The sequence below is a fragment of the Thamnophis sirtalis genome, unplaced genomic scaffold, assembly GCF_051295495.1.
Source record: "Thamnophis sirtalis isolate CommonGarterSnake01/CBP01778 unplaced genomic scaffold, rThaSir2_p1.2 scaffold_2, whole genome shotgun sequence".
Lineage (NCBI taxonomy): Eukaryota > Metazoa > Chordata > Lepidosauria > Squamata > Natricidae > Thamnophis > Thamnophis sirtalis.
In genome coordinates, this window is record NW_028261382.1 from 71,871,997 (window position 1) to 71,898,894 (window position 26,898).

General features: G+C 43.8%; 1 protein-coding gene across 1 annotated transcript in view; it reads right to left on the reverse strand.

Annotated features, from left to right (window-relative positions):
* Nucleotides 1-26,324, reverse strand: part of GPAT2 (glycerol-3-phosphate acyltransferase 2, mitochondrial) — a 47,338-nt gene extending 21,014 nt beyond the window's left edge. The window contains exons 1-10 of the mRNA XM_087706071.1: nucleotides 26,256-26,324; nucleotides 22,235-22,345; nucleotides 17,285-17,416; nucleotides 15,838-15,937; nucleotides 13,977-14,113; nucleotides 11,779-11,878; nucleotides 9,240-9,449; nucleotides 7,062-7,172; nucleotides 5,938-6,023; nucleotides 4,182-4,303 (exon numbers count right to left, since the gene is read on the reverse strand). Of these exons, the coding sequence (XP_087562197.1) occupies nucleotides 4,182-4,303; nucleotides 5,938-6,023; nucleotides 7,062-7,172; nucleotides 9,240-9,449; nucleotides 11,779-11,878; nucleotides 13,977-14,113; nucleotides 15,838-15,937; nucleotides 17,285-17,416; nucleotides 22,235-22,345; nucleotides 26,256-26,299 (1,153 nt within the window). The 5' untranslated portion in view covers nucleotides 26,300-26,324. The remainder of the gene's footprint in view (nucleotides 1-4,181; nucleotides 4,304-5,937; nucleotides 6,024-7,061; nucleotides 7,173-9,239; nucleotides 9,450-11,778; nucleotides 11,879-13,976; nucleotides 14,114-15,837; nucleotides 15,938-17,284; nucleotides 17,417-22,234; nucleotides 22,346-26,255) is intronic.
* Nucleotides 26,325-26,898: the final 574 nt, after the last annotated feature.

Below are 26,898 nucleotides of genomic sequence, written 5' to 3' on the forward strand. Positions count from 1 at the left end.
CTACCTCTATACTTTAGCCTCCAGCCGCATGATCATCTTTGTTGCTCTTCTCTGCACTCTTTCCAGGGTCTCAGCATTGGTTTTTGTACATTGGTGACCAGAACTGAGCACCGTATTCCAAGTGTGGCCTCACCATTTGCAGTATAAATCGGTATTGGTAAAACCCTACAGAGAATTCAGAGTATACTCACTTGGAATTGACAATGTCAATTCAAATTTATGCTACAAATGTGCAGCACATAGAGAGTCCTTTGATCCTGTTCGTGGGCCAGAAATTTCTGGGTTCGAATGCCCAAAGGGATAAAAAGAATTTTAAAGGCCAATATTCAAACCAGAGCTTTTCTTGCTGGGATGAATGAATAGTCCATTGGAAAAGGAGCCTTGGGTGATTATTGTCATATGTTACTGCTGTGAGAATATGATATGCACAAAAATGGAAAGATTCTGAAGCAGCCCCAATGGAGGAGTGGTTGTTAAAGATGACACAACTAGCAGAGATTGTAGAATTATTTTGTTTGATTAGAGGAAGGTCAAGAATTATGTTTTTTCAGTTATTGGAAATCTTTTTATGAGCTTTTTGCTGAAAAAAAGGGAAAACTGAGCTCATGATTTATGGGTTTGGAGATTAGAAAGGGCAGCTTATAAAAAGAAGGAAATTATAACGTAACCTTGGAGAGGGTTACAGATAAATGCATTTATAACGAATTTCAGAAAGATTGGGAGCTGCTTCTTTATAAGTCTTTATTATCTTTTAAATTTTTTTTATTGTTTTCCTTCCTTATTTATTACTCCTATTTTCTTTCTTTTTTAATAGTTGGCATCGATTTCATTTTGCTAAACATTTTCCCCCTATTAAAAATATATATTGGGAAAAAACCCTAAGACATTGCAAATTCAATACTATGTACTTGACTGAGATAGCTTTTTACAGAAAATTATTAAAGGGGTATGCAAAATCCATTTGAACTGTTTTCTCTCTGGAGGGGTTCAAACTGAAAACGTGGTGCACTTGGCTAATTATTATCTGGAAAGCCAGTTTGGTTCTGGGAGAGCTGGGAGACTGGGAGTTCTAGTTTTGCCTCAGAAAGTTTAGGGTTCATTATTAGCATTTGGTGTACGGCTGTGAAAGTTGTACCATAAGAAATGCTGAGCCCCAAAGAATGGAGGCCTTTAAATACCTAACAAGGTATTATAAGTATATAATCCCCCTTTCCATTTAATCTAACTTTGCCCCCTCTAAAAGAATGAAACACTGCAATGAAAAAGAAAACAAATCAGAAATAATAACTCCTTATTTACATTAAAAAAAAATAGAAATGTAAATATTATAAACTAATCCACTCCACTGTTAAAACAATTTCCAAGAGAAACAATCCAGTCCAAATAACCATCAAGCATTACCCCAGATAGCAACCCATTGTTTAACCACAACCGAATCAACCAATTTTGTATTTTTTTTCTTTCTTTCTTCCCACGATCCTTTAATCTCATAGACAATGCCTGTTTTCTTCTGATATTTTTCCCTCTTCTCCTGAAGTTTTTAATCATCTTTATCTAAGCCCTTTGGTAACTTCCATGAAACAACCCCGTTAAATCTCTTCTATTCCAATTTGAGAAGGTATCTATCTTTGGAAACATTATTTGTATGATCAACCAATTTCACTTGTAAACCACTACATCTCTCTTTCGTAGGTTATAATTTTTAAGTCCACCATAAAGCCCACTTATTAAAGTTCCTGGGGAGGAAAGCGATGGCAAATCTAGACTAAAAAGCAGAGACATCCCCCTGCCAACAACAGTGTGTATAGTCAAGGCTGTGGTTTTCCCAGTTGCAATGGATGGCTGTGAAGGTTGGACCATAAGGAAGGCTGAGCGCCAAAGAATGGAGGCCTTTGAACTCTGGTGCTGGAGAAGACTCCTGCGAGTCCCTTGGACTGCAAGGCCATCCAACCGGTCAATCCTAGAGGAAATCAACTCTGACTGCTCTTTAGAAGGCCAGATCCTGAAGAGGAAACTCAAATCCCATGGCCACCTAATGAGAAAGAAAGACTCTAGGCTTAAAGTGGCCAAGATTGGAGACCCTTGCCCTAGTGGGCACCTAGATTCTTCTCTGGCTGGGGAATTCTGGGAGTTAAAGTCCATGTTTTAAAATTGTCATGGTTAAGAAACCCTGCCCTGACAAATGCTACCAACCAGGCAGGTGTCAACTTGTAAAGAGTTTCCATGACTATTATCGTTGACATAAAAAAGAGAGAAAAGAGAGGAGAATGCCATGCATACCTTTGGCCAGAGTCAGGTCTCATATTTCTACAGCTAGCATGTGAAATGCGCACGTTCATAGCCTGCTGCAACACCTTGTTGATGGATGTGATTTATGACACACAGAGAAGGGAGGGTATACCGGGGTAAAGTTCAAATGCCATAAAGTAGAAATCAGTTTCGGCTCTGCAGAAGAACATGCCAAAATGTTGATCCTAATAAATGAATGGATTTCTTTTGAACTTTGTTTCGAGGCTCGTAAATTAATTAGGTCATCTTTTGGAAACTTCACAGCAGGTGTGCGTGTGTGTGTGTGTGTGTGTGTGTGAAAGTGATCTCAACTGAACAAAAAATGCACCCTTACATCCTTTGTAGCAAACAATAAATCAACAGAAATTGAACTGTTTTGCAAGAACATACCCAGGGAGCACTCAAATGGTTTCTCCTGCTGGATAAATGGACTGCAATAGGTCAGGATGAGCCCTTTGCTTTTATTTTATTTTTTTAAAATACCATTTTTTTAAAAAAAAATGAAAGGATTTATCTCGGTAAGATAGGCTCCCCCCCAGCAACACGTAATAGGAGAAACGGCAAATGCACGCTCATAAACCATTATCCCAAGTTACGCAGGTGGTGCATTAGCACAGAGAGAGCAGCTGAAGTTATTATACTAAAATAACTGATAATTGGGAAGTTACATCCACACTCGGAGAATAGCAATAAACTCAAAAACACCCCTTGATACGTGAGATCCATCTTTTATGTAACGAAGGCTCTTAAACGACTCAGTGGGTTATTCCAAGTGCTCCCGTTTGTTCTGACCCAGCTCCCCAAACACCACAAACTCTCTGATGTGAACTCAAAAGTGTCAGGCCTGCAGCCATCTTTTCTTGTGGATGTTTGGCCTGCCACACTTTCTATTATTCTTCTATGCATTTTGTATTGTAGGGGGATTGTACGGAGTTAATTGCGATATAGCCATAACAAAATTCTTCCTAGAAAGCCAAGGTCATCCTTTGTCTTTGCGCCTCTGCACCTGGCCGGAACTGGAAGGGTGGAACTGCCAGCATGGCAGTGAGAGATTGGACCATGGGATGGACTTGTGCACGTGGGGGCAAGGTCTTGAACTTCCAACTAGGTGGGGAAAACTGGGAAGTTTTCAGATTCGGGTTTTCCCAGATGTGCCAACATGGCTCTCTTAATAAAGTGGAACTTTGAGCAAGCCTTTGCCTCGGACTCTGATTTACTTTTGGATGCTATCTGGAACCCTGACAAAAAGATTCCTTTATCTGCTCTCCTCTCCTCTGCCTTCTGCGCATCAGGAACTGGAACAATGGTCAAATGTAATTTTTTTTTTTGCCACCAGTTCTGTGGGTGTGGCTTGGTGGGGGTGAGGTCATGTGACTGGGTAGGCATGGCCAACTTTTTTTCACTTTTTAAAGCATTTTTTTCCCTGCCGGTTCAGGCGAATAGGCAGGAAAAAATGCTTTAATAAGGGGGGGGGGAGAGCTCCTGATGATTGTGCGGCTCACAGCTGATCTGTGCAATCGTCGGAAGCTTTTTTTCCCCCCACTTTTTAAATCATTTTTTTTCCTGCCTATTTGTCCGAACCGGCAGTAAAAAAAATGTGTTAAAAAGCGGAAAAAAAGCTTCCAATGATCACGGGGCTCACAGCTGACCCGTGAGATCCTTGAAGCTTTTTTTTATTACCGGTTCACAGAACCAACAACAATCATCTCTACTGGTTCAGGTGAACCAGCCTCAACCGGGAGTATGTTATCCCTGCACTGGACCCAGCTGTTCCTCTTCTTCCTCACCAACCACCTCCAGGCCTGGGGCCTGGACAACTTCAGCACCAACAAGAAAAGCGACAGCTCTGGGCATCTCTTCCAGCCAGCAGGTGAGAGAGGGCAACTACTTACCACTCAAAGTGTGCAGGCTCAAATTGTCCAGCAAAACCTGTTCTTCTACGCCAGGCAGTGGCACGACATCTTGAGAGTGCGAAGGCCAACATTCCACTTTCTCACAATCCAGAATGCTGGGGCTGTTAAACCAGAGAAGGCTATTTGGAGCAATACTGCCTGTCCGTGCGACCATCCCTTTATCGCCCCTCCCTCCTTCCCATGATGCAAATTCAGATGCTTGGCAACTGACTCACATTTATGACCTTTCCAGTGTCCCGGGGTCTTCCCTTTTGTGGCCTTCTGGCAAACAAACTCAAAGGGAAGCCGGATTCACTTAGCAACCAGGTTACTAACTTTTCAGTTGTGGTGATTCACTGAACAACTGTGGCAAGAAAGGTTGTAAAACGGAGCAAATTTACTTAACAAATCTCGCTCAGCATCAAAAAACTGGGGCTCAGTGATGGTCGTAATTCAAGGACTACCTGTAGTAGTTTATAAGCCACAATGCCCAAATTCATCCAACCCATGAAGGCGAAACTGAACAAATCGAACAATTTAGTATAATGCATGAATAATACGCTAGAAAGTCAACTGGGACTCCCTCCAAATATTTGGAGCAGCCATAATCTCCCAAAAGGATGCCATTTAAACAATTCACCCTTAGATAAAATTTTCAGTAAAGACTGAAAATTTACAAAAAGATCAAATGAAATAGTATCACTTTATAAAACCTTAATGAGGCCACACCTGGAATACTGCATGGAATTTTGGTCACTATACTACAAAAAAGATGTTGAGGCTTTGGAAAAAGTGCAGAGAAGAGCAACTAAGACGATCAAAGACCTAGAGATTAAACCATATGAAGAACTGCTGCAGGATTTGGGTTTGGCTAGTCTAGAGAAGAATTAGGGGTGACATGATAGCAGAATTTCAGTATTGGAGGGGCTGTCACAAAGAAGAGGGGGTCACATTACTTTCAAAGGACCAGAGGGCAAGAAAAGAAACAATGGATGGGAAGTAACCAAGGAGAGAAGCAACCTGGAATTAAGGAGAAACTTCCTAAGAGTGAGGACAAAACCAGTGTAACAGCTGGCCTTCAGGAATCGTGGAAGTTTTTAACAGGAGTCTAGACAGTCACTTGTCTGAAATAGTATAGGTTCACCTCCTTGAGCAGGGGGCTGGACTAGAAGTTCTCCAAGGTCCCACCCAGATTCTATTCTATTCCATTCCATCCCATTTCTATTCTATTCCATTCCATTCCCTCTTCAATTCCATTCCATTTCCATTCCATCCCATTTCTATTCCATTCCATTCCATTCCCTATTCAATTCCATTCCATTTCTATTCCATTCCATATTCTATTCTATTCCATTCCATATTCAATTCCATTCCATTCCCTATTCAATTCCATTCCATTTCCATTCCATTCCATTCCCTATTCCATTCCATCCCATTTCTACTCTATTCCATTCCATTCCATTTCCTATTCTATTCCATTCCGTTCCGTTCCATTCCATTTTCTCTCTATATTCTATTCTATTTATTCCCTCTTCTCTTCGTTTAGTCTTGCAACTTCCACCAACTCATGTAGAAGAGTCCTCTGTCTAACTGAACCGTTTGAGCTCCCTTCTGGCTGTCTTCCTAGGATCCAGACAGATGTTGCATCTTTCCAACTGCAGCTGGGACTTTCACATCCTCCAAGTCTGGTGGAAGGGTGGGTGGGCCAGCCAATCATTGCCACATTTGTGTTTCCCCAACTCTGACACAGACTTACCACCTGCCGAGAATTTCGGGTGAGAGCAGGTCCCTCAAGGGCTTCCTAAAGCTGCTCTGCCTGAAACATCTGTTTGTGACAAACTCCTGGGAAGGAAGCAAGAGAGTCCGACTGAGAATCTCAACAGTCGCCGCCACCTGTGCTGGCCACGCCCAACCCCTTCACCAAGGCTTATTTTTTTTCAATCAAATTTTTATTTTTTATATTCTTTATACATATCACTGCGTGAATGCGGTGGTAACTGGGTAACATACATTTCAGTACACATAAACATAGTCTTATTATTCCTAAATATTACATTTCATTTCCATTGTTTCATATTATTTATACATGTCTTTTGTTATCACACTTTCATTTCTGAACCATCTTTCTGTCCTTTTGTATATCTTAACATATTAATGTATAATTATTATTTCCCCCCTCTATTTTCTATCCCTATTTTAACTTCCCCCCCCTTTCATATCGCTATAATATTCAAAGATGTGTTTTCCACCTATTTTGTGGTTCATATTTCCTTAGTTAAATCAAAGTTCCATCCTTCATTCTTCCATTTTTCAATATCTCCTTATACAGTTTTAGTATCAATCACGATCATTTATACATTTAGGGTATTTCTATTCACATTCTTTCCAGTTCTTTAATCCATATAATTCTATTATTAATACACGTTTAGATTAATATATGTTTATATATATCTTTCCCTAATCACCCATTGTTGTTCTAACCTTCCACTGTTGTTCATATTTGTATACATCTTTAGTAGTACAGTCATTCCAAAATCTATTTTTCCCATTCTTCATATCCATTTATATGACAATATTATTCTGATATCTATCACACTGCTAAAATAATAATCCAACCTCTATAGTTCTGGTATTAATATCCACTATTGAAATATATTCATAAAAATATTATTTTACTCTATTTTTCCTTATCCTTCATCTCTTACCCACATCCGAACTGTTAACCTTATTTTCCTTTTAGTTTTCCTCCCATATTTGTCCCTTAGGTTTTTAATTCCACTAGGGCTTATTTTGGGGGGTAGGGTTTATATTAAGCACATGCTTGACAATCAGGCTAGGGCTTTTGGGGGGGTAGGGCTTATTTTAGGGGAAACGCAATACCTGCAAAGAGAAGGGCTGTGCAAGGTCAATCCGGACGCAGCTCTGTCCACGACAAGCTGCTTTGCAGAGAGTCCACACCGTGGCCCAGAGACTAAGAATCCGGGTGGGGCACTGGAAAACAGAACAAGCAGCGCAGATGTCAGTTGTGTCAATATTAGGACCTTCTTCAGATCCATTTTCTGGTGGACACCCCTGATTGTTCCACTAGTTAGCTGTTCTCACTGTTAGGAAGTTTATCCTTAATTCCAGGTGGCTTACCGTATTTTTTGGAGTATAAGACACCCCTTTTTTCCTCAAAAGAGGCTGAAAATCTGGGTGCATCTTATACACTGAATATAGCATTTTTTTGTCTCCAGAAACCCTGGCCCCTTCACCAAAATGGCCGTGCACAGCCTTTAGAGGCTTCCAGAGTGCTGGGGAGGGCAGAAATGAGCAAAAAACAGCCAATTTTAGCAATTTAGCAATTTAATAAATTTGTATGCCGCCCAATCCCGTAGGACTCTGGGCGGCTTACAGAAACAAGATAAAAATTAAAAATTAAAAATTAAAAATAAAGAGAGATACAATTTAAAAAAACAACACACCATACATTCCGTTTAAGTGGGGCTGGACCTTGTTCAACAGCCCCAGGCCTGCCGGAACAGCCAGGTTTAGTGGCTTTTCGGAAGGCCGAGAGAGTGGGAAGGGTCCGGATCTCTATGGGTAGATCGTTCCATAGGGCCAGAGCAGCTACAGAGAAGGCCCTCCCCCGAGGGACCGCCAGCCAGCATTGTCCGGTCGACGGCACTCGGAGAAGGCCCAACCTGTGAGATCTTATTGGTCATTGGGAGGTATGTGGCAGGGGGCGGTCTCTCAGATATCCAGGTCCTAAGCCATGTAGGGCTTTAAAAGTAATGACTAGCACCTTGAAGCGCGTTCGGAGACCAATAGGAAGCCAGTGCAACTCGCGGAGGATGGGTGTAACATGGGTGTATCTAGGTACACCCGATATCGCTCGCGCGGCTGCATTCTGGACCAACTGTAGTCTCCGAACACTTTTCAGGGGCAGCCCCATGTACAGCACATTACAGTAATCGAGCCTTGAGGTGACGAGGGCATGAGTGACCATTCGAAGTGCCTCCCGGTCCAGGTAGGGCCGCAACTGGTGCACCAGGCGAACCTGGGCAAAAAACCCCTTGGTCACAGCTGACAGGTGGTGTTCTAACGTCAGCTGCGAATCCAGGACGACACCCAAGTTGCGGACCCTCTCTGAGGGGTGTAAGATTTCAACCCCCAGGCTAAGGGATGGAATATCTGGACTATCCTTGGGAGGCAGCATCAATAGCCACTCGGTCTTGTCTGGATTGAGTGCAAGCTTGTTCGCTCCCACCCAGACCTTGACAGCCTCCAGGCACTGGCACATCACTTCCACCGCTTTGCTGAGTTGGCACGGGGCGGACAGATACAATTGGGTATCGTCCGCATATTGATGATATTGAATCCCGTGCCGGCGTATCTCACCCAGTGGTTTCACGTAGATATTAAATAGGAGGGGGGACAGGACCGAGCCCTGCGGCACCCCATATTTGAGGGGCCTAGGGGTCGACCTCTGTCCTCCAACCAACACTGTAAAACGGTGCCTCCCACTCCCACCTCCCGTAACCGTCGCAGAAGGATACCATGGTTGATGGTATCGAAGGCCGCTGAGAGGTCAAGAAGCACCAGGATAGAGGAATGTCCTCTATCCCTGGCCCGCCAGAGATCATCGGTCAGCGCGACCAAAGCAGTTTCGGTGCAGTAATCAGGCCTGAAACCTGACTGAAAGGGATCCAGATAGTCTGGATAGCCAGGTTTTTGCTCAATTTTAACCCCCACCCAGCCCCCAAGAGCACTCTATAAGCTTCCTAAGGGCTATCCATGCTTTCTGACAAAAAATGGACCATTTTGTGCTCGTTTTTTTGGGGGGGGGCACCCTCCAGGAGCACTCAAGAAGCCTCCTAAAGGGTATTTATGCCCTTTTTTTTTGAAAAAATGGGCCCATTTTTGTGAAAAACGGGCCTTTTTTGGGAGGTTTGCAGAGTGCAAAGACTTTTTTTTAAAAAAATTGCCTCTTCAAAACCTTGGTACTCTGGTGTGTCTTATACTCCAAAAAATATGGTAGCTTGTTTTTCAGGGCCTTTTGGCATCAGATGTTCTTACCTCCTCCCCCCTGTGAACGAAGTCAGGGGCTCTCTCATAGGAGATGCCAACGGGCACAATTGTGACGTCTGGGACAGCCCCAGTGTAATAAGCACTGAGCACCAAGTTCAGCCAAGCTCTACCAGAGGGGGAGAGCTGCTGAGACCCTGAGAAGACCTCTTCCAAGAAGATCAGCAGGGGTTGCTTGCTCAGGAGTAGTTCTTCGACATACTGTGAGAGAAGAGAGGAAGTCCGTGAACGATAAAAAACATCCATTCTGGCATCAACAGATTCATTGGCTCCAACCTTCCTAAGAGGAGTCTCCCAACTTGGTAACTTTAAAGACTCGTAGACTTTGGTTCCCAGAATTCCTCAGCCAGCAAGGCTGCACAAAAATAAGCCCATAGCTGTCTGGGAGTTGAAGTCCACAAATCTTAAAGTTGCCTAGTTTGGAGACTCCTGCTTTTAAGCAATTTATGCTCAGCGTTGTGCCCATATTAGAATAGAATAGAATAGATTAGAATGGAATACAGAATAGTGTTAAATTGAATTGAATAGAGAAATAGGATGAAATTAGAATAGAATAGAATAGAATAGAATACAGAATTGAATACAGAATAGAATTGAATACAGAATAGAATAGAATAGAGAAATAGGATAAAATGAATAGAATAGAACAGAATAGAATAGAGAACAGAACAGTGTAGGATATAATTCTTTATTGGCCAAGTGTGATTAGACACACAAGGAATTTATCTCCAGTGCATAAACATTGTACTATGAGAGGCCATAGATCATAAATCATAGTTACAATCTTCATTAACCAGAATATTCAAGGCTCGGTGACAGTCATAAGATACAAAAGGAATAGATAATAGACCATCCAGAGAAACCGCCACTATAATAAATCTACAGGTCCACTTTATCAGATCTGATTATTACAGGCAGATTAGATGAAACTGCCCACAGGCCGATCAAAGAGGATCCAGAGGGGGGGGGGAGTCCCACAGGCAGTCCAATGCAAAACGTTCAAAGGATTTCTATAACTTCTATGCTGACTGAACCACAAGGGGCCATTCACAACAGCTACAAATGACAACATCTCCCTTTGCGCCTCTCCTTTGGAAGAGCAGAAACAGCAGCCTCAATTAAGCTCTGCAAGAAGGAAGGTCTCAGCTGCTCTTTTGACATTCTTTCTTCCTTTCTTTACTTAAAAAAAAAGCACCTTTGAAGGTAAAATGACAAGGTGTGTGTGTGTGTGCTTGAACAACAGTTTCCAGAGACTGTGCAAGGCTCTCTGGGACATTCTTTGTTGTTCCCCACGGCCATGAAAACTTGAAAATTGCATTGTGGACTGTCCCAGAAGGGGCTTTTTTTTTTCTTCAAAAGGCAACTGGACTTTTCTTTGTTTTTTTCCTTGAAGACATTTTGCTTTTCACGCAAGAAGCTTTTCCAGTTCTGTATGGGGGATTGGAGGGTGGGTGGGGAAATGGAACGATTTATATTCCTTGTAGTCATTTGGTCGTTCGCTCTCTCTGTATCCATCTCTGTTTCTCTGTCCGTCTCCGTGACTCTCTCTCCCTCTCTCTCCCTTCCTCTCTTTCTCTTTCTGTATCTCTCTCTCTCTCTTTCTCTTTCTGTATCTCTCTCTCTCTCTTTCTCTGTCTCTACTCTCTCTTTCTGCCTCTGCCTCCCTCTCTCTGCCTCCCTGTCTCTCCTCTCTCTGTGTCTTTCTGTCTCTTTCTTTCTATCTATCTTTCTCTCCCTCTCTGTCTTCCTCTGTTTTTTCTGTCACTACTCTCTCTCTCTCTGCCTCTGTCTCCTTCTTTCTGTCTCTTTCTTTCTGTCTCCCCTCTCTTTCTGTCTCTTTGTCTTTCTCTCTCCGTCTCTAGTCTCTCCCTCTCTTTGTTTTTCTCTCTCCCTCCGTCTTTCTGTCTCTACTCTCTCTCTGCCTCCCTCTCTGTCTCTCTTTCTTTCTATGTCTCTCCTCTCTCTTTGTCTCTCTGTCTTTCTCTCTCCCTCTCTTTTTCTGTCATTACTCTCTCTCTCTGCCTCTGTCTCCTTCTCTGTCTCTCTCTTTCTCTATCTCCCCTCTCTCTCTTTCTGTCTTTCCCTCTCCGTCTCGTCTCTCCCTCTTTCTCTGTTTTTCTCTCTCCCTCTCTCTGTCTTTCTGTCTCTACTCTCTCTCTCTGCCTCTGCTTCTCTCTCTCTGTATCTCTTTCTTTCTATGTTCTCCTCTCTTTGTCTTTCTCTCTCCCTCTCTCTGTCTTTCTCTCTCTGCCTCTAATCTCTCTCTCTCTTTCCAATTCTCTGTTCAACCCGTCCTTTTCCGACCTGAAAAAGCACAAACCAGAATACCCAACTTAATCCAAGGATTAACAAAGAAGAAGCGGTTATGTTCAATAGCCTCCAGCCAAACTTTCAAAGTCTCTTCAGCCTCCCTAGGCAGTCCTCCTCCTTTGAAATGCTCTTGCAGGGCCCTTCCTTCAGCCTCTCCAAACTCCCCCAGTTCCAAAGAGTCTAGCATTTCCCTGCCCCAAACATCAAGCATGCCACTCACGGAGGCCACCACAGCTCTGGAGAGGGCGCCTTCACCAACGTCCCATCTCTGCCCCATTCCCTGGGGTAGGAACAGCCCCCCCAGGGAAGCCAACAGGGCCCTGCACCAAGAAGATAAGAAAGCTGTTAGTTCACCCTGAGAAAATCTGTGGATGACATTTTTTTTTGGGGGGGGGGGGAAATATACAGACATACTGGGAGAAATTTGCTATATAGGACAGCAGTCTACCTCAGGCAAATATTCGCTGCCTTTGGCGTGCTGAAGTAGAAAAGCCATTTATTTTTTTCCAAATATGGAGAAATACCGCTTGAAACATGAAAGTCACGGATAAGTTGCTTGCGCGGGAGAGCAATGCAACTACAGCTCCAGCTCAGGGACTCATAAGTCACGGAAAAGGGAAAGGCTCAAAATAAAGACAAATGTGCATTTTAAGAGTACACTTAAAGTTAGTCTGCAGGCTCTGGTTAAATGGGGGGAATTAAAGAATAAAATAGCTTGGTTCTACACTCTGCATTTGGGCACAGCTGTGCAGATAGAAAAGCGAAATTCCTTTGGTTGGTTAGTTGTGGGCAGAAGGCATCCTGAAAATTGTTAAAACGCAAATTGCATTGAAAGAGACTCACAGAATTGGGTTTATTAGAAACAAACGGGTAAAAAGCTTTTTTCCAAGACAGAGCCTCCCACACACATCTCAAAAAAGAAAAAAAAGAAAAGAAAAGGAGAAAAGTACAAGGAAGGGAAAGAAAGAAAAGCTCCATAGGAAAACCAGAAAGTCTTCAAGAAAAGATTGGATGGCCATTTGTTTGGGATGGAATAAGGTCTTGTGTCGTGGGCAGGGGGTTGGAGTAGATCAGGGGTGTCAAACTCGATTTTATTGTGGGACGTATCAAGATTGTGTCTGACCTCAGGGAGGGCGTGGCTAGGATGGGCGTGGCCAGTTCAACGTCACTCCTGTTGGCAGCAGATTCAGACAGTGAGGAGGTTGGGGAGGAACCTGGGCCAGTCCTGGAGTCTGGGGAAGGCTCGGATGAGGGCTCTGTGTCGGAGGCAGCGAGGGGGCCAGGGCCCCTGGCAGTGAGGGGGCCAAGGGGCTATCAGCTGCCTTCAGAGTCGGACATCAGGGAGGCAGCTGAACAGCTGGAGCCTGTTCCCAGTGTGTGCATGCACAGAGTTGCCAGACGAAGGGAACAGCTAAAGAACAGGGGTCGACTTGGGAGTAAGGCCACAGGTGGACAATGAATGGCCCCTCCCAGAGGAAAGAAAAGAGGAGCGAAAGGGAGTGGACATTGCAGGAGACCATTAGTTTGCTTAATTGGTTCGTGACTCTCCGAGACTCCTTGCCAAGTTTTGCAGATATCTGCTTGGCAGCTCTCCAAGCCAAATAAGAACAAGGAAAAATATTTTTCTGAGTTTTGTAAGAATTCTGGAGAAAAGCATGGGAAGGCATAGGATCTCACACCTCAGGGTACGTCCAATTTATAACCTACCTGCATGTCAAATTAATATACCATTGTTTATTTTGCTTATTTTTCTTCTTCTTCTTCTCATGCACAAGCAAGAATAAGTAACAATGCAGTGGAGGCTTTATTATCAAGTATTCAGCTTAAGACAAAACAACCTTTATTGCACAGCAATTATTTTGATATTATTTGCAGTTGTTTATAAAGGTTATATTTTACTTTGGATGCAACATTTAAACCTGATGTTCATGAAGACAGATTTCAAATCACTGTTAACACCAATATAAATTTCTTCCTTTTTCTCTATCTTCAAAGATTCAACTTCTCTAAACTTTAATGTGTTAATAATCTCTCATTAACACTGTATAAATACCCATGTATCAAAACAATATATCACTTAGGATTTATACTAATGTAATAAATCGATTTAAAAGAAAAGATTAAAATCTTTTCCAGACTGTTGAAACTCTGATTTGGTGTTTTACTGATTAGATTGACAGATCTTAAAGAAATGGCTTGCTCATATGATTATGAAAAAGCAAAAATTTGTGATTTGATGTTAATGTCTTATTCTACTGCAACAGAGAGTTGGAAGTCGATGCTTCTTTTTCTTATCTTTTCTCACTTCTCTTCCCCCCTCACTGCTTTTCTATTTACTTTTGTATTTTATGCTTTATAACTCAATAAAAATGTTAAACACAAAAAAAACCCAAAACGTTTCCAGAACATTGATTCTACCTGTAGGTGGGAGTGAAGGTTTTGTTCTCCCAAGCCACGTGTGGCATAGCTATGCCCTGGGAGACCAAAAGGAACGGAAGCCACAGACCATCCAGGTGAGACTTGTGAGTAGAAAGGAAAATCACGGGAGTATCAGCCTTGTTGTAGGGGAAAAACAGAGAGATTAAGTTCCAGCAAGAGAAAATTGCTGGGATATTAACACATCATGTGAACACTGTCGGTTCCACCACAAAACCGCGGACGACAAAATCGCGCTCGACGAAAGCGCGCATTTGACGTCATCACAGCGCGACGAAAACATCGCGCTGTGATCGAAAAATGTAAAAATAAAGCGAAAACCTTACCCTAACCCCCCCCAAACCTAACCCTAAACCTAACCCTTAACCTAACCCTAAATCTAACCCTAAACCTAACCCTTAACCTAACGCTAACCCTTAACCTAACGCTAAACGTAACCCTAACGCTCTAAACCTAACCCTAACCCTTAACCTAACCCTAACCCTAAACCTAACCCTTACCTTTATGTGAATCGGCTTGCTTTAATTTTATTTTTATTTCAATTTTTTATTTTTTTCGTCGCGCTGTGATGATGTCAAATGCGCGCTTTCGTCGAGCGCGCTTTTGTGGACCGCGGTTTTGACGGGTCACGAACACTGTCAGGTTTCCAAAAAATGCCCTAATTGATTCATTGAGTCTTGAGCCAAATTTCAAAAGAAAATTAGTCATTTCTTAGGAGCATTTATTTTGGCAAGAACTTTTTTTTGTAGTCAGATCTTAACCTCATGCGAATTATGGCTGAACTGCCCCTGTTCCTTCCCTCCCCCTCAGTCTGCGTCATAAATCACATTCCCCAATGAGGTGCACCCCTCCCAAGCCTGCTGCCGTATCTGAGGCCCGACTCTAGCCGAAAGTATGCATGGAATGCCTTCCCCCCCTTTTCTCACTGTGGCAACTTTAGGAGTTGACAAAGACATCGTCACACCTTGTCCTTCTTTTCTCTAGGCTAGCCATACCCAGCCATTCTTCATATGTTTTAGTTTCCAGGCCTTTAATCATCTTAGTTGCTCTTCTTTGTACTTTTTCCAATGTCTCAACATCTTTTTTGCAATGTGGGGACCAAAACTGGGTGTGGTGTCATGCCCCAAGCCTGAATCTGTGGGGGAAGATGAGCTGGAACTTGAGCCGACAGAGATTGAAGGGGTGGTTTTGTTGGCTTCAGAGGAAAATGGAGAAGGGCAGGGCCAGTCAGGCCAGGATTAGGACAGCTTGTAGACAGGGAGGAACAAGGGCAGGATGAACATAAGAGGCAAAGCTCAGGCGAGGAGCAAGGACCACCCCCTCCTGATCCAAGAGCATGGAGAGTGGAGAGAAGGCGAGAACAGAGCAGACTGACCCAACTACTTGGGAGGAGAGCGCCTCGCCTGTCTTCACAAGGCACACGTTGGGAATTAGACTTGAGGAGATGCTGTTAGGAGGGGCATTTGTCGGGAACAAACCCTGAAGTGTTGAGTGCCAGACGTTTGAACTTCCCAAGAGTCCTTGCAATCTTTCTGGCTTTCTGGACTAATTACTTGGATCCTTTGCTTCCTGAACTCCTTGATTTGCCCTGTTGGATTTATTGCTGTGCAGCCTGAGGGGTGTTTGTGTGTGTATATGTATGTGTGTTTGTGTGTGATCACTGTATTTTGGGACTTGCCAGAAACGTGGAAGCGTTTGGGAAAATTTGAAGCAATAAAGGGGAGGTCTGAACCGCCAGCTATTTGTGTTATCTCTGTGCAGTATCCAGAGTCATCCCATGCAGTATTCCAGGTGTGGCCTTACTAAAGTTTTATAAAGATCTCAGGAAGGCTTCCTCCCTTACCACCTCTCCTGCTTTGTGCACCATCTCCAGCTGCCCTTTGTGGACTATCACTCTGAGGAATATCCGGGTCAGAAATTTTAGCAGAACCCAGTGACAGAACCTAAAGGAAGATAAGGTGTTAAGGGTCAGAGAAGAAGGGCCCCCAGCTCAGCAATTCTGGGCAAGTTTATTAGCAGCTTTTAAAGAGGGCTTGAGCCACAGGCTCCGTGAATATTTGGTCATCGCCTCTGTTTTTCACCAATTATTGCAAACGCAGTTCAAGCCACCCCAATATAATTTTCATAACACCTGTAGTAGCCTATCAATCCAGGGCCAAGGTTGCACATCCTTCCTATAAGTTTGCCTGTAGACCAGTGATTGCAGATAAACATCATTTATTTGTTTATTTTCATTCCCTTAAACAAAAAAAGCCACCCATCTTGCTACAAGGCAAGAATAAATTCTATTTAAGAGCCTCTGAGCACCACTGACGAAGTCCTGCAATGCACAACCTGGGAAATTCCTGGCCATCCTTCACCTAATGGGGGAGACCTCTGTAGGAGCTTCCCCCATTTTCCCCACTCGGAAAACCTGCAGAAGCTGAACCTGGAAAGGAGGCCATAAAAATAGTCCAATGAGATTTAGGGCAGGGCTGGATCTTCTGATTGTGGAATGGAAGGAAGGAAGGAAGGAAGGAAGGAAGGAAGGAAGGAAGGAAGGAAGGAAGGAAGGAAGGAAGGAAGGAAGGAAAGAAAAAGGAGGTAAAGAAGAAAAATAAATAAATAGAGGAAGGAAGGAAGAAAGAAGAAAAAGAAAGGAAGAAAGAAGGAAGGAAAGAAGGAAAGAAAAAGAAAGAAAAAGAATGAAGAAAAAGAAATAAAGAAAGAAAAAAGGAGGGATGGAAGAAAAAGAAAAGAAGGAAAGAAAGAAGAAAGAAAAAGGAGGGAAAGAAGAAAATAAATGAATAAAAGAAGAAGGAAGAAAAAGAAAGAGAAGGAAGGCAAGAAAGAAAGAGAAAGAGGGAAAGAAAGAAGGAAAGAAAGAAAAAGAAAGAAGAAAAAAGGAGGAAAAAAGAAAGGAAAAGAAAGAAGAAAAGGAAAGAAAGGAAGAAAGAGAAAGAAAGAAAGAAAGAAAGAAAGAAAGAAAGAAACAAGAGAAAGAAAGAACGAAAGACATTGTGCTTAAATATACTCCAGAGTTGAACTGCAACACAGTTCAGAATCAGAATCAGAATCCAAGCAGGTTTTGGACCCCTTCTGGGAGAACCTGGATAAAAGACCCCTTTTCCAAGGGGTGGGGGTCTCCTCTAGATCACCTCAAAAAGTGCCCCATAGGCATGGGAATGCAGCAGCTGCTTTTATGCCAAAAGTGAGGAGAAGCCCAGCGATCACCTCTTTCTCTTTCAGACCTCGGGTTCAAATCTCCCCACCCCTCCCTTCATCCCAGGGGAGCCAAGCTGGGGACACACCTCAAGAGGAAAGGGGAGAGGCGGCCTTGTATCTGGCAGAGAATCCTATGGATCTCCTTCATCCACTCTTCTGCAGAGATGATGCTCCCTGGAGCTTCCCCGGAGCCTTTTGGAGACACCACCTCTTGCACTCTGGTCGGAAGAAGGAAAAAGAGAAAAAATGGGGTGATGGGGAATGAAAGCATCTTTGCAAAGCATTGAGGAACATCTCAGGAACAAATTCAGCCAACATTCATGCTTTAACAGGTTAAAGGTAAAGTTGGCATGCTAGTCGTTCCTGACTCTAGGGGGCAGTGCTCATCTCCGTTTCAAAGCCGAAGAGCCAGCATTCTCCGAAGATGTCTCCATGGTCATGTGGCCAGCATGACTAAGCACCCAAAGGTGCACGGAACGCTGTTCCCTTCCCACAGAGGTGGCTCCTATTTTTCTACTTGCATTTTTAATGTGCTTTGGAGCTGCTAGGTCAGCAGAAGCTGGGACAAGTTACTGGAGCTCACTCCGTTAGGCGGCGCTAGGGATTTGAACTGCCAACCTTTCCAATATTAATCTGTAAGAAATCAGATCATCTACCTTGGAGATCCTAAACTTCAAAAATTCTCTGGAAAGGCAATGATATTTTCAATGGTGTGTATGTGTGTTCAAGTGAGTGTAGGTATGGGTACAAATGGATATATGTACAGGGGCACTCCTCGCTTAGTGACTGCTTCATACAGTGACCATACAGTCACTAGGGTAATGAGAAAGTTAACTTTGCAACCAATCTTCGCCTTAACAACCTTCCCAGCTCCATAAAGCAAAAAAGAGCCAACGGCAGGCTGCAAAACTGTGGCGCTTCACTTAGCAACTGATTCACTTCACGACCCCCAAGGGGTCTTTTATCCAGGTTCTCCCAGAAGGGATCCAGACCGGGGGTCTGTCTGTCTGTCTGTCTGTCTGTCTTTCTTTCTCTCTCCTTCCTTCCTTCCTTCCTTCCTTCCTTCCTTCCTTCCTTCCTTCCTTCCTTCCTTCCTTCCTTCCTTCCTTCCTTCTTTCCTTCCTTCCATGTCAATTGGTTCCAATTGACTTGCAGCAAGAGAACTGATGCTGTCTCTGTTAAGGACTTTTTTTTCCAGACTATCTTTCAGCCTGTGGATTTCCTAGTGGCCTCCAATCCAAGCTATGAAGCCCGTCTGATTCTTTTAGCTGTCCCAAGATTAGCCAAAATTCAACCCAGGTGCCCATATTGTTTGTTGGACAAAACATAAATCAGAATTTCCCAGAGCCAGATTTTAATCAGCAAAATAAAAAGGCTAAAAGCCTCAAAAATGAAAGACAAGCTTTATATGAAATTTTGCTACAGAAATTAGGCAAAACGAATGCGCAAGTTGCGCGACTGAGTCCCTTGTGAAAATATGACGCACTCTGTAGATTTCTGTTTTTGCTCTTTCAAACTTCCTGCATCCTCTTCCGAACGGGAAGGTCAGATGGAAAGATATTTTCCTTGACCTTTTTCTTACACAAGAGGTTCCAAAGGCTAAAAACTTTAGCACTGCAATTTAAAATAAAACATAAAATATTTGTGTTTTTATAACCCCCTCTCTGGACTTGGGGGGGGGGGATTACATCATAGAATTCTTTTCAGATTGCTCCAGTTATTTGGATGTTGGAAAACATTTTTTTGTTTTAAACAAATGGGGGGGAAAACCATCCCCCGCCCCCAGGAAAGGCAAGGTTTGTCCCCAAGGGACGCATAGCTTTACAAAACAGAGGGAGATAACTCAGTTAAGATATGCAGTATGTCATTTTACTAATGAGTCTGTTTAAACCTGGAGATGCCTTTATGGAGGTCAATTAATATGACCCCTTCCTCTTTTGGGTAAAATAATTCCAAGCCAAGGGTAACAAAAGTTTTTTAAAAAGAAAAAGAAGTTTAATTATTTTTCGCTGGCAAAAAACAAACAATCCAGCATTAAGTCTGCAACCAAACTGTTTTTGGTCAGTAATTGGTAGAATCACAACAGAAAACAAGCCGATGTTTTGTCAGTAAGGAATGAGAGGGCTCAGTAGCTAAGACGCTGAGCTTGACGATCAGAAAGGTCGGCAGTTCAGTGGTTCAAATCTCTAGTGCAGTGTAATGGAGTGAGCTCCTGTTACAGCTTCTGCCAACCTAGCAGTTTGAAAGCACATAAAAAATGCAAGTAGAAAAATAGGAACCACTTTTGGTGGGAAGATAACAGTGTTCCATGCGCCTTCGTCATTTAGTCCTGCCAGCCACATGACCACGGAGACATCTTTGGACAGCGCTGGCTTTGAAATGGAGATGAGCATCGCCCCCTAGAGTTGGGAACGACTAGCACAGATGTGCGAGGGGAAACTTTACCTTTACTTTAAGGAGTGAGAGGGACTTTCATGGCATCTGACCATAGGTTCATCCCATCACAAGCACATCAAGGCCCACTAGCGTCATTATTTCTGTGGGTGGGTGTGCATTTCCACCCCTTCTCCAGTCTAGCTTCTGCTTTTACTATCTGCATTTCCTTCTTGTCTTTTTGGCCCTGTGGTTTCCATCATATGCATTTTTTTTGTAAAAAAAACAACTATCTTGCATTAGTCATTTCTCTGTAAAAATCTATGCAATTCCCAATGACATTTTTCTTGAAATGGTACACTCCCACTTTCCATGGTGCATTAAACTGTTCACAAGGGACACACCACCATTTTCCATGCCACTTGTCAAGATGTTCTCAATCACCAAGGGATTTTAGCATCCTCGCCTTCACAAATCCTGGTTTGCCACAGCCAGCCTGGGACTTCGCTATCGTAGGCTGGGACAGAGGTTCAAGAAGCACGGATGACAACTTGAGACTCTTCCCCACAAAATTTGGGATTGGGAGGATCCACAGAATAAAATAGAATAATAGAATTGGAAGGGACCTTAGAGGTCTTCTAGTCCAACCCCCTGCTTGGTCAGGAAACCCTATACCATTTCAGACAAATGGCTATCCAACAGCTTCTTAAAGACTTCCAGTGTTGGGGCATTCACAAGGTCTGGAGGCAAGTTGTTCCATTGATTAATTGTTTTAACTGTCAGGAAATTTCTCCTCAGTTCTAAGTTGCTTCTCTCCTTAATTAGTTTCCACCCATTGCTTCTTGTTCTGCTCTCAGGTGCTTTGGAAAATAGTTTGGCTCCCTCTTCTTTGTGCCATGTCTCTGCTATCATGTCTCCCCTAGTCCTTCTTTTCATTAAACTAGACATACCCAGTTCCTGCAACTTCTTGGTACCGTTTAGCCTCCAGTCCCCTAATCATCTTTGTTGCTCTTCTCTGCACTCTTTCTACAGTCTCTAGAAAGTCATCTAATAGGATATTAGATGAAACAACACAGCCACAAAGCGAGATCTGAAAAGAGCTTAAAAGATATGTGAAGTGTTAGTACCACTTTACAGTGCTTTGGTAAAACCGTACTTAACCAGTGAGGAAGTTGACAGGAAGGACACCTGGTGTAGTCACGTATCTCCCTTAAGGGCCATGGGGATTGGCTTAACAACTGGAAGGGATCTGCTCTAAACATGCTAGGAAATCCACATTCTAATGACAAAAACATCATCAAAAAACCACAGCAAAGAATGTTCTTTCTGTGCCAACTCAGGAAGCTCAAACTGACCAAGGAGCTGCTGATTCAGTTCTACAGAGGAATCATTGTCATCTGCACCTCCATAATTGTCTGGTTTGGCTCTGCAACCCAACAAGACAGGCACAGACTTCAGAGGAGAATCAGAACTTCAGGAAAAACAATTAGAGCCAACCTGCTTTCCATTGAGGACCTGCACACTGCACACTCAAAGAGGGCTGTGAAAATAACTACAGACCCCTCATATCTTAGACATAAATGGTTTCAACTTCTACCCTCAATATAGAGCTATAGGGCATTGCACATCAGAACAACTAGACACAAGGACAGTTTTTCCCCAAATGCCATCACTCTGCTAAACAACTAATTCCCACAGCACTGTCAAATTATCTACTAAGACTGTATTACTATTATTCTTCTCATCCTTCCTAGTATTTATCTCTTCCCACTTATCACCATAACCATATTGCTTGTATCTTTACAATTTATATTGCTTAATTTGTTTCCTAATATGATTTGATTGCTTATTAGTAATCTTTGACTATCTCGAAGTGTTGTATCTTGTGTGTATGTATGTGAAGCTATTCTCCAAAGCACCTGAAGGTAGAACAAGAAGCAATGGGGGAAAACTAATCAAAGAGAAAAGCAACTTAGAACTAAGGAGGAATTTTCTGACAGTGAAAACAATTAATCAGCGGAACAGTTTGCCTCCAGAAGTTGTGGGCGCTCCATCACTGGAGATTTTAAAGAAGAAACCGGACAGTCATTTGTCTGAAATGGTATAGGATCTCTTGCCTGGACAGTGGGTTGGACTAGACCTTCAAGGTCCCTTCCAGCTCTGTTATTCTGATTACATTTTTGGAAGGTGGCGTTCCAGGAAAGCATTTTGGGAAGATCCCACAATCCCAAAGTCTGGTGGCATTAGGATGGCTAGACGGTGACTTATGCTTTTGGCTAATTGTAATTGTATTGGGGATGATGTGCTCTACAAGCCACCCGAATCTTTTTAGGCCCGGAATATCGACCGAAGTAAATGAAATAAATAGATCACTCCACAGGCGTCCAACATTTGTGGGCTACACCCAGTGGTAAAATTCAATTTTTTTACTACCAGTTCTGTGGGCGTGGCTTGGTGGGCGTAGTGTGGCTTGGTGGGTGTGGCAGGGGAAGGATACTGCAAAATCCCCATTCCCACCCTACTCTGGGGCCAGTCAGAGGTGGCATTTGCTGATTGTCTGAACTACTCAAAATTTCCGCTACCGGTTCTTCAGAACTTGTCAGAACCTGCTGGATTTCGCCCCTGGCCACACCCCAAATGAAGCCTCCATCTCACAGCAGTACCTTTGGCTGCGAAAGAGCCTTTCCTGGAGATTGGGTGGCATTTCAGCCGGAAGCCTCCAGTCACACACAGTCAGGAAGTGACACAGCCTCCTTACAAGCCAGCCTCTGTACCTGCAACCAAAGAACCACGTTAGTTAGAGACAGTCATCTATGCCACAGACAGCTCAGAGATTACCCACCAGGGTGATTGTCAAGAAAACCTAGATCAGAGATGGCGAACCTATGGCTGACATGCCAGAAGTGGCACGCAGAGCCCTCTCTATGGGCCTCAGGCACCATCGCCAACAGGTCTTTGCAGGCGTAGGAGTGCCAGAAAATGGCATGAAAACGGCTAAAAAAAACCACTCAAAAACCAGGCTGTTTTCTGGGCCGTCTTCAGGCTGTATTTAGGCCGGTATTGGGGCTGTTTTTTTGCCCTGAAACTGGCCCAAAACAGCCTGAAAATGGCCTGAAAAATGACCCAAAACCACGCCATTTGTTGAGCTCTTTTCTGGATTTTAGGCTGTTTTTCAGGGCAAAAGCGACCTGAAAAATGGCCTGAAAATGGCCCCAAAAAACCCCAGGCAGGTGCGCGCCAGCCAGTTGGTCTTTGGGTTTTTGCTGCTCAGCCGGGCACACATGCATGCACATGCACGCACATTCCGGTTTGGGCACTCGTTGCTGAAAATGTTCGCCATCAGTAGCCTTGATGAAGGTCACAAATATGCAAACAACATTTTGTTTATTAATTGCATAAATACTGCAGGGGCCCCTTGTAGCCCAAATGGTAGCACTTTGAATTGATAGCATCCAAGAGGGGTGTTAAATGCCGTTTTCCATTCATCTCCCTCCTTAATCCTGATACAGTATTAAGCCTCCCTTAAATCCAGCTTTGAAAAAATTCTCCCTTTGGCTAGGTGTGCTAGCATATCCTTCATGAGTGGGAGGGGATATACATCTGCCATACTGATCGAATTTAAAATTTGAAAATCCACACATAAGCATTCGGAGCCATCTTTTTTCACTCTAAACAACACTTGGGCTGCAACTTTTGGTCAAGCTGGTTCAATGAAACCCCTTGCTAGGCTTTTTTCAATGAATGCCCACAGCTCTTCCAGCTCCCTTGGAGACATGCTATACATCTTGGGTTTAGGAAGTTTGGCAATGAGCAGGATTTCTATCACACAGTATGTGGAGCGGTGAGGTGGAAGCTCATCAGATGTTTTTTCGCTAAAAACCTCAGCCAAGTCCTTATATTCTTTGGGTATGCCCTGGGTTGGCATAGTGTAAGCAGGCATTGCTGTTTCTAGGTGCTCTGCCCCCTCAGTTTCTTTGTCTGGTTTCTCAGCAAAAGTCACGTGCATCTGCACTCTTATGGTGCCTTGCTTCCAATTAAGGGCGTATTTTAACACATGCGTTCAAAAGCCCCATTGGGCTTATTATCTGGGAAGGCCTTATTTTCAGGGAAACAGGGTTAATAATCATCATAGTGGCTTAGCCTGGCTTCCTAGGTCTTAGGAATGTCATGCATGGCTTCTGTCTCATTGTCCAGAACCCAATTCTAGGCTGTTTTAAAGGATATTCTGTCAGATTAGGGTTAATGTCAGGGTTCCAAATAGCACCCTAAAGTAAATCAAGGTCCGAGCCAAAGTATTGCTCAAAGTTCCCATTTATTAAGAGAGACATGTTGGCACATCTGGGAAAACCCAAATCTGAAAGCTTCCCAGTTTTCCCCACCCAGATGAAAGTTCAAGATCTTGCCCCCAACATCCACAAGTCCATCCCATGGTCCAATCTCCCACTGCCACGCAGGCAGCTTCCACCCATCCAGTTCTGGTCAGGTGCAGAGGTGCAAAGATAAAGGATGACCTTGGCTTTCTAGAAAGAATGTTGTTATGGCTATATATCATTTAATCCCCCCTCCCATTTTTCCACAATAGAGAATGCATAGTAAAATAATAGAAAGTGTGGCAGGCCAAAGGTCCAAAAGAAAAGATGGCTGCAGGCCTGACAAATTCCTTTTGTTAATTATGAGAGGAAATGCATTTGCATAATCTATCTTTAAAATGCAGAACGCAGTAAATTGCTGCTTTTCCTTACTACAAAATTCACAATGCCTTGTTTCAGATATCTCTCAGAAAGCCGATACGCTCTGATGCGATGGGATAACATTATTCGGATCTAACCTTCCCCAGATCTAACCTTCTTTAATCTGGCTGATGCAAAGAAAAGGCTGGGATCCCCCTCACACCTCCCCAGATAATAAGCCCCATCAGGCTGTTGAGCGCATTGCACTAAAATAAGCCCTCCCTTAAAATATTTAACCGCCGGTCCCTGAAATTTCCTGAGGGGGGAAAGGGGGGGGAAATGCCCCACGCGCCCCTGTCATCCATGCGCAACGGCCTCATGGAGGCCGCTCCCCAAAACCCCAGCTACTGTGCCCTTTCTCTTAGTGGCAGCCGCAAAAAGAGCAGCAGGGCCAGTGACCCTAGGGCTGGCAAGAGTGTGCCAGAAACAGAGGGAGAACTTCCAGCCCCCTCTGGATCAGCTGTTCTGAAGTTAAGGCGTCTCCTGCACCTCAAAAATAATAAGACCACCCCAAAAATAAGGCCAAGCACTTACTTCGGGGGTTGGGTGAGTTAAAAGAAAATAAGACCCTGTCTTATTTTCAGGAAACACGGTATTGAGAAAGAAAAGGCGGGGGATCTCCAAATCTTTGCTTTAGTATCCATCAAATCTTTTCTCCCCTCTCTGCTGTTAACAACACGAGCATTTTAGGGATTTCAGTTTTCAAAGGACTCCATGAAGTGCAATTAAAGTAATTAGGAATCAGGCTAATGAGAGAGAAAGCTTTGTTATCTACACACTGTATTAATTCAGAAGAGATGGGAGACAGGAGTAGGAGTGGGGGGGAGGAAACAAGAAAAATCAAAAGCCACAGACAGTCGGCAGTTTAAATCAAACGCAGCCGTCTTAGAAAGAAGAAACCCCCCCAGATATTCTCATAAACAGCAGATTAATAAACAGGACTTAATCCTAGGAACCCCACTGATATAATAAGCAGGGTAGGCAGAATGGTTTGTGTACATCAAGAAGGTCCCCTAATTGCAAACTATATTGCTGCAGGATACAATCTGGGTCAGTCACCAGAACGAGAGCTTTTGTTTTCCGAACTTTTGGACTCCTCAGGGAACATCTCTCTCATCAGAATGTCCTCTTAGGACCGTGATGGCGAACCTATGCCATGCGTGCCACTGGTGTCATGCAGAGCCATCTCTTCAGCCACATGAGCCGTTGCCCTAGATCAGCTCCCGACGGCCAGCTGATTTTCGGCCTCCTGGAAGTGCGCCTCATTTTCCACCCATCCTGATCCCTGCCACTCAAGGCGGAAAATGGGGCGTTTGGAGGCTGAAAATGGAATGCAGAGACCGAAAATGGGGCATGCGGAGGCGGCTATAGGCTATGGCAATCCCTGTAGCCTGAAACAGCTGATTGTCAGGAGGCCGATCCACCCAACAATCAGCTGCTTCTGCTAACCAGGCTGTGGTGAAATTGAAAATTGCTGTGTGCTGCAAGGAGGCAAATTGCTGGGAGGCACAGGCAGATTTTTTTCTCCCTTGTTTTCCTTCCCGAAAACTAGGTGCATCTTATATTTCAGACCGTCTTATACTCCCAAAAATATGGTAATCCTTGACTTACAATCATTCATTTACCATTGTTTAAAGTCACATGCTAAAATAAGTGACTTAAGTGCTCAAATGGAAAAGGGATGGGATAGAGGAGAGCTGGCTTCAGGAATTCTGGAAGGTGAAGTCCACAAGTCCTAAAAGGCCCATGGTTCCCCACCACTGATGTAGAACCCTCAAACTCCTACTCCTTCGTTGATTATAAAGTTCCTACAGAGATCGCAGGAGAAGACAACATCCTCTGAGTAGGGTAGGAGAAGTATACATCAAGGTGGAAGCCAGACCACTTGGCAAGCTTAACTACGAGTAGGCATCGAACGTGTTGGGTTCATCCACTTCTCCTCTCCTCAACTCACCTGGTGTTTTTTTCTGTTATCTTGATCACATTGGAAAACCCCATGGAGGCCAGGTGCTTGTGAAAGAAAAATCCCTGAAGATTAAAAAAAAAAAAAAGACACAAGTTAAAGACAACGGACAGGCATGGACTTTGACTGGGTAGATTCGGGCGAGTCGACAGGGATGAATCTTGTGGAGACCATCTGGGATGAGTTTGGCCCTGTGACCCCCGAGGGCATGGACAGGATTATGGGGAGACTCAGTGCTGCCACGTGTGCTGGACCCGTGTCCCTCTTGGTTAGTCTCGGCTTCCCGGGAGGTGGTGAGGCCCCTCCTTAAGAAGCCTTCCCTGGACCCAGCTTCTTTAGCCAACTATCATCCGGTCTCCAACCTTCGCTTTGTAGCGAAGGTTGTCGAGAGTGCGGTAGCACATCAGCTTCCCCAGTTCCTGGATGAAGCTGTCTACCTGGATCCGTTTCAGTCGGGTTTCAGGCCCGGATACAGCACGGAGACGGCATTGGTCACGTTGGTCGATGATCTCTGGCGGGCCCGGGACAGGGGCTGCTCCTCTGTCCTGGTCCTATTAGACCTCTCAGAGGCTTTCGATACCATGGTATCCTACTGCGACGACTTGGGGGATTGGGAGTGGAGGGGGCACCGTTT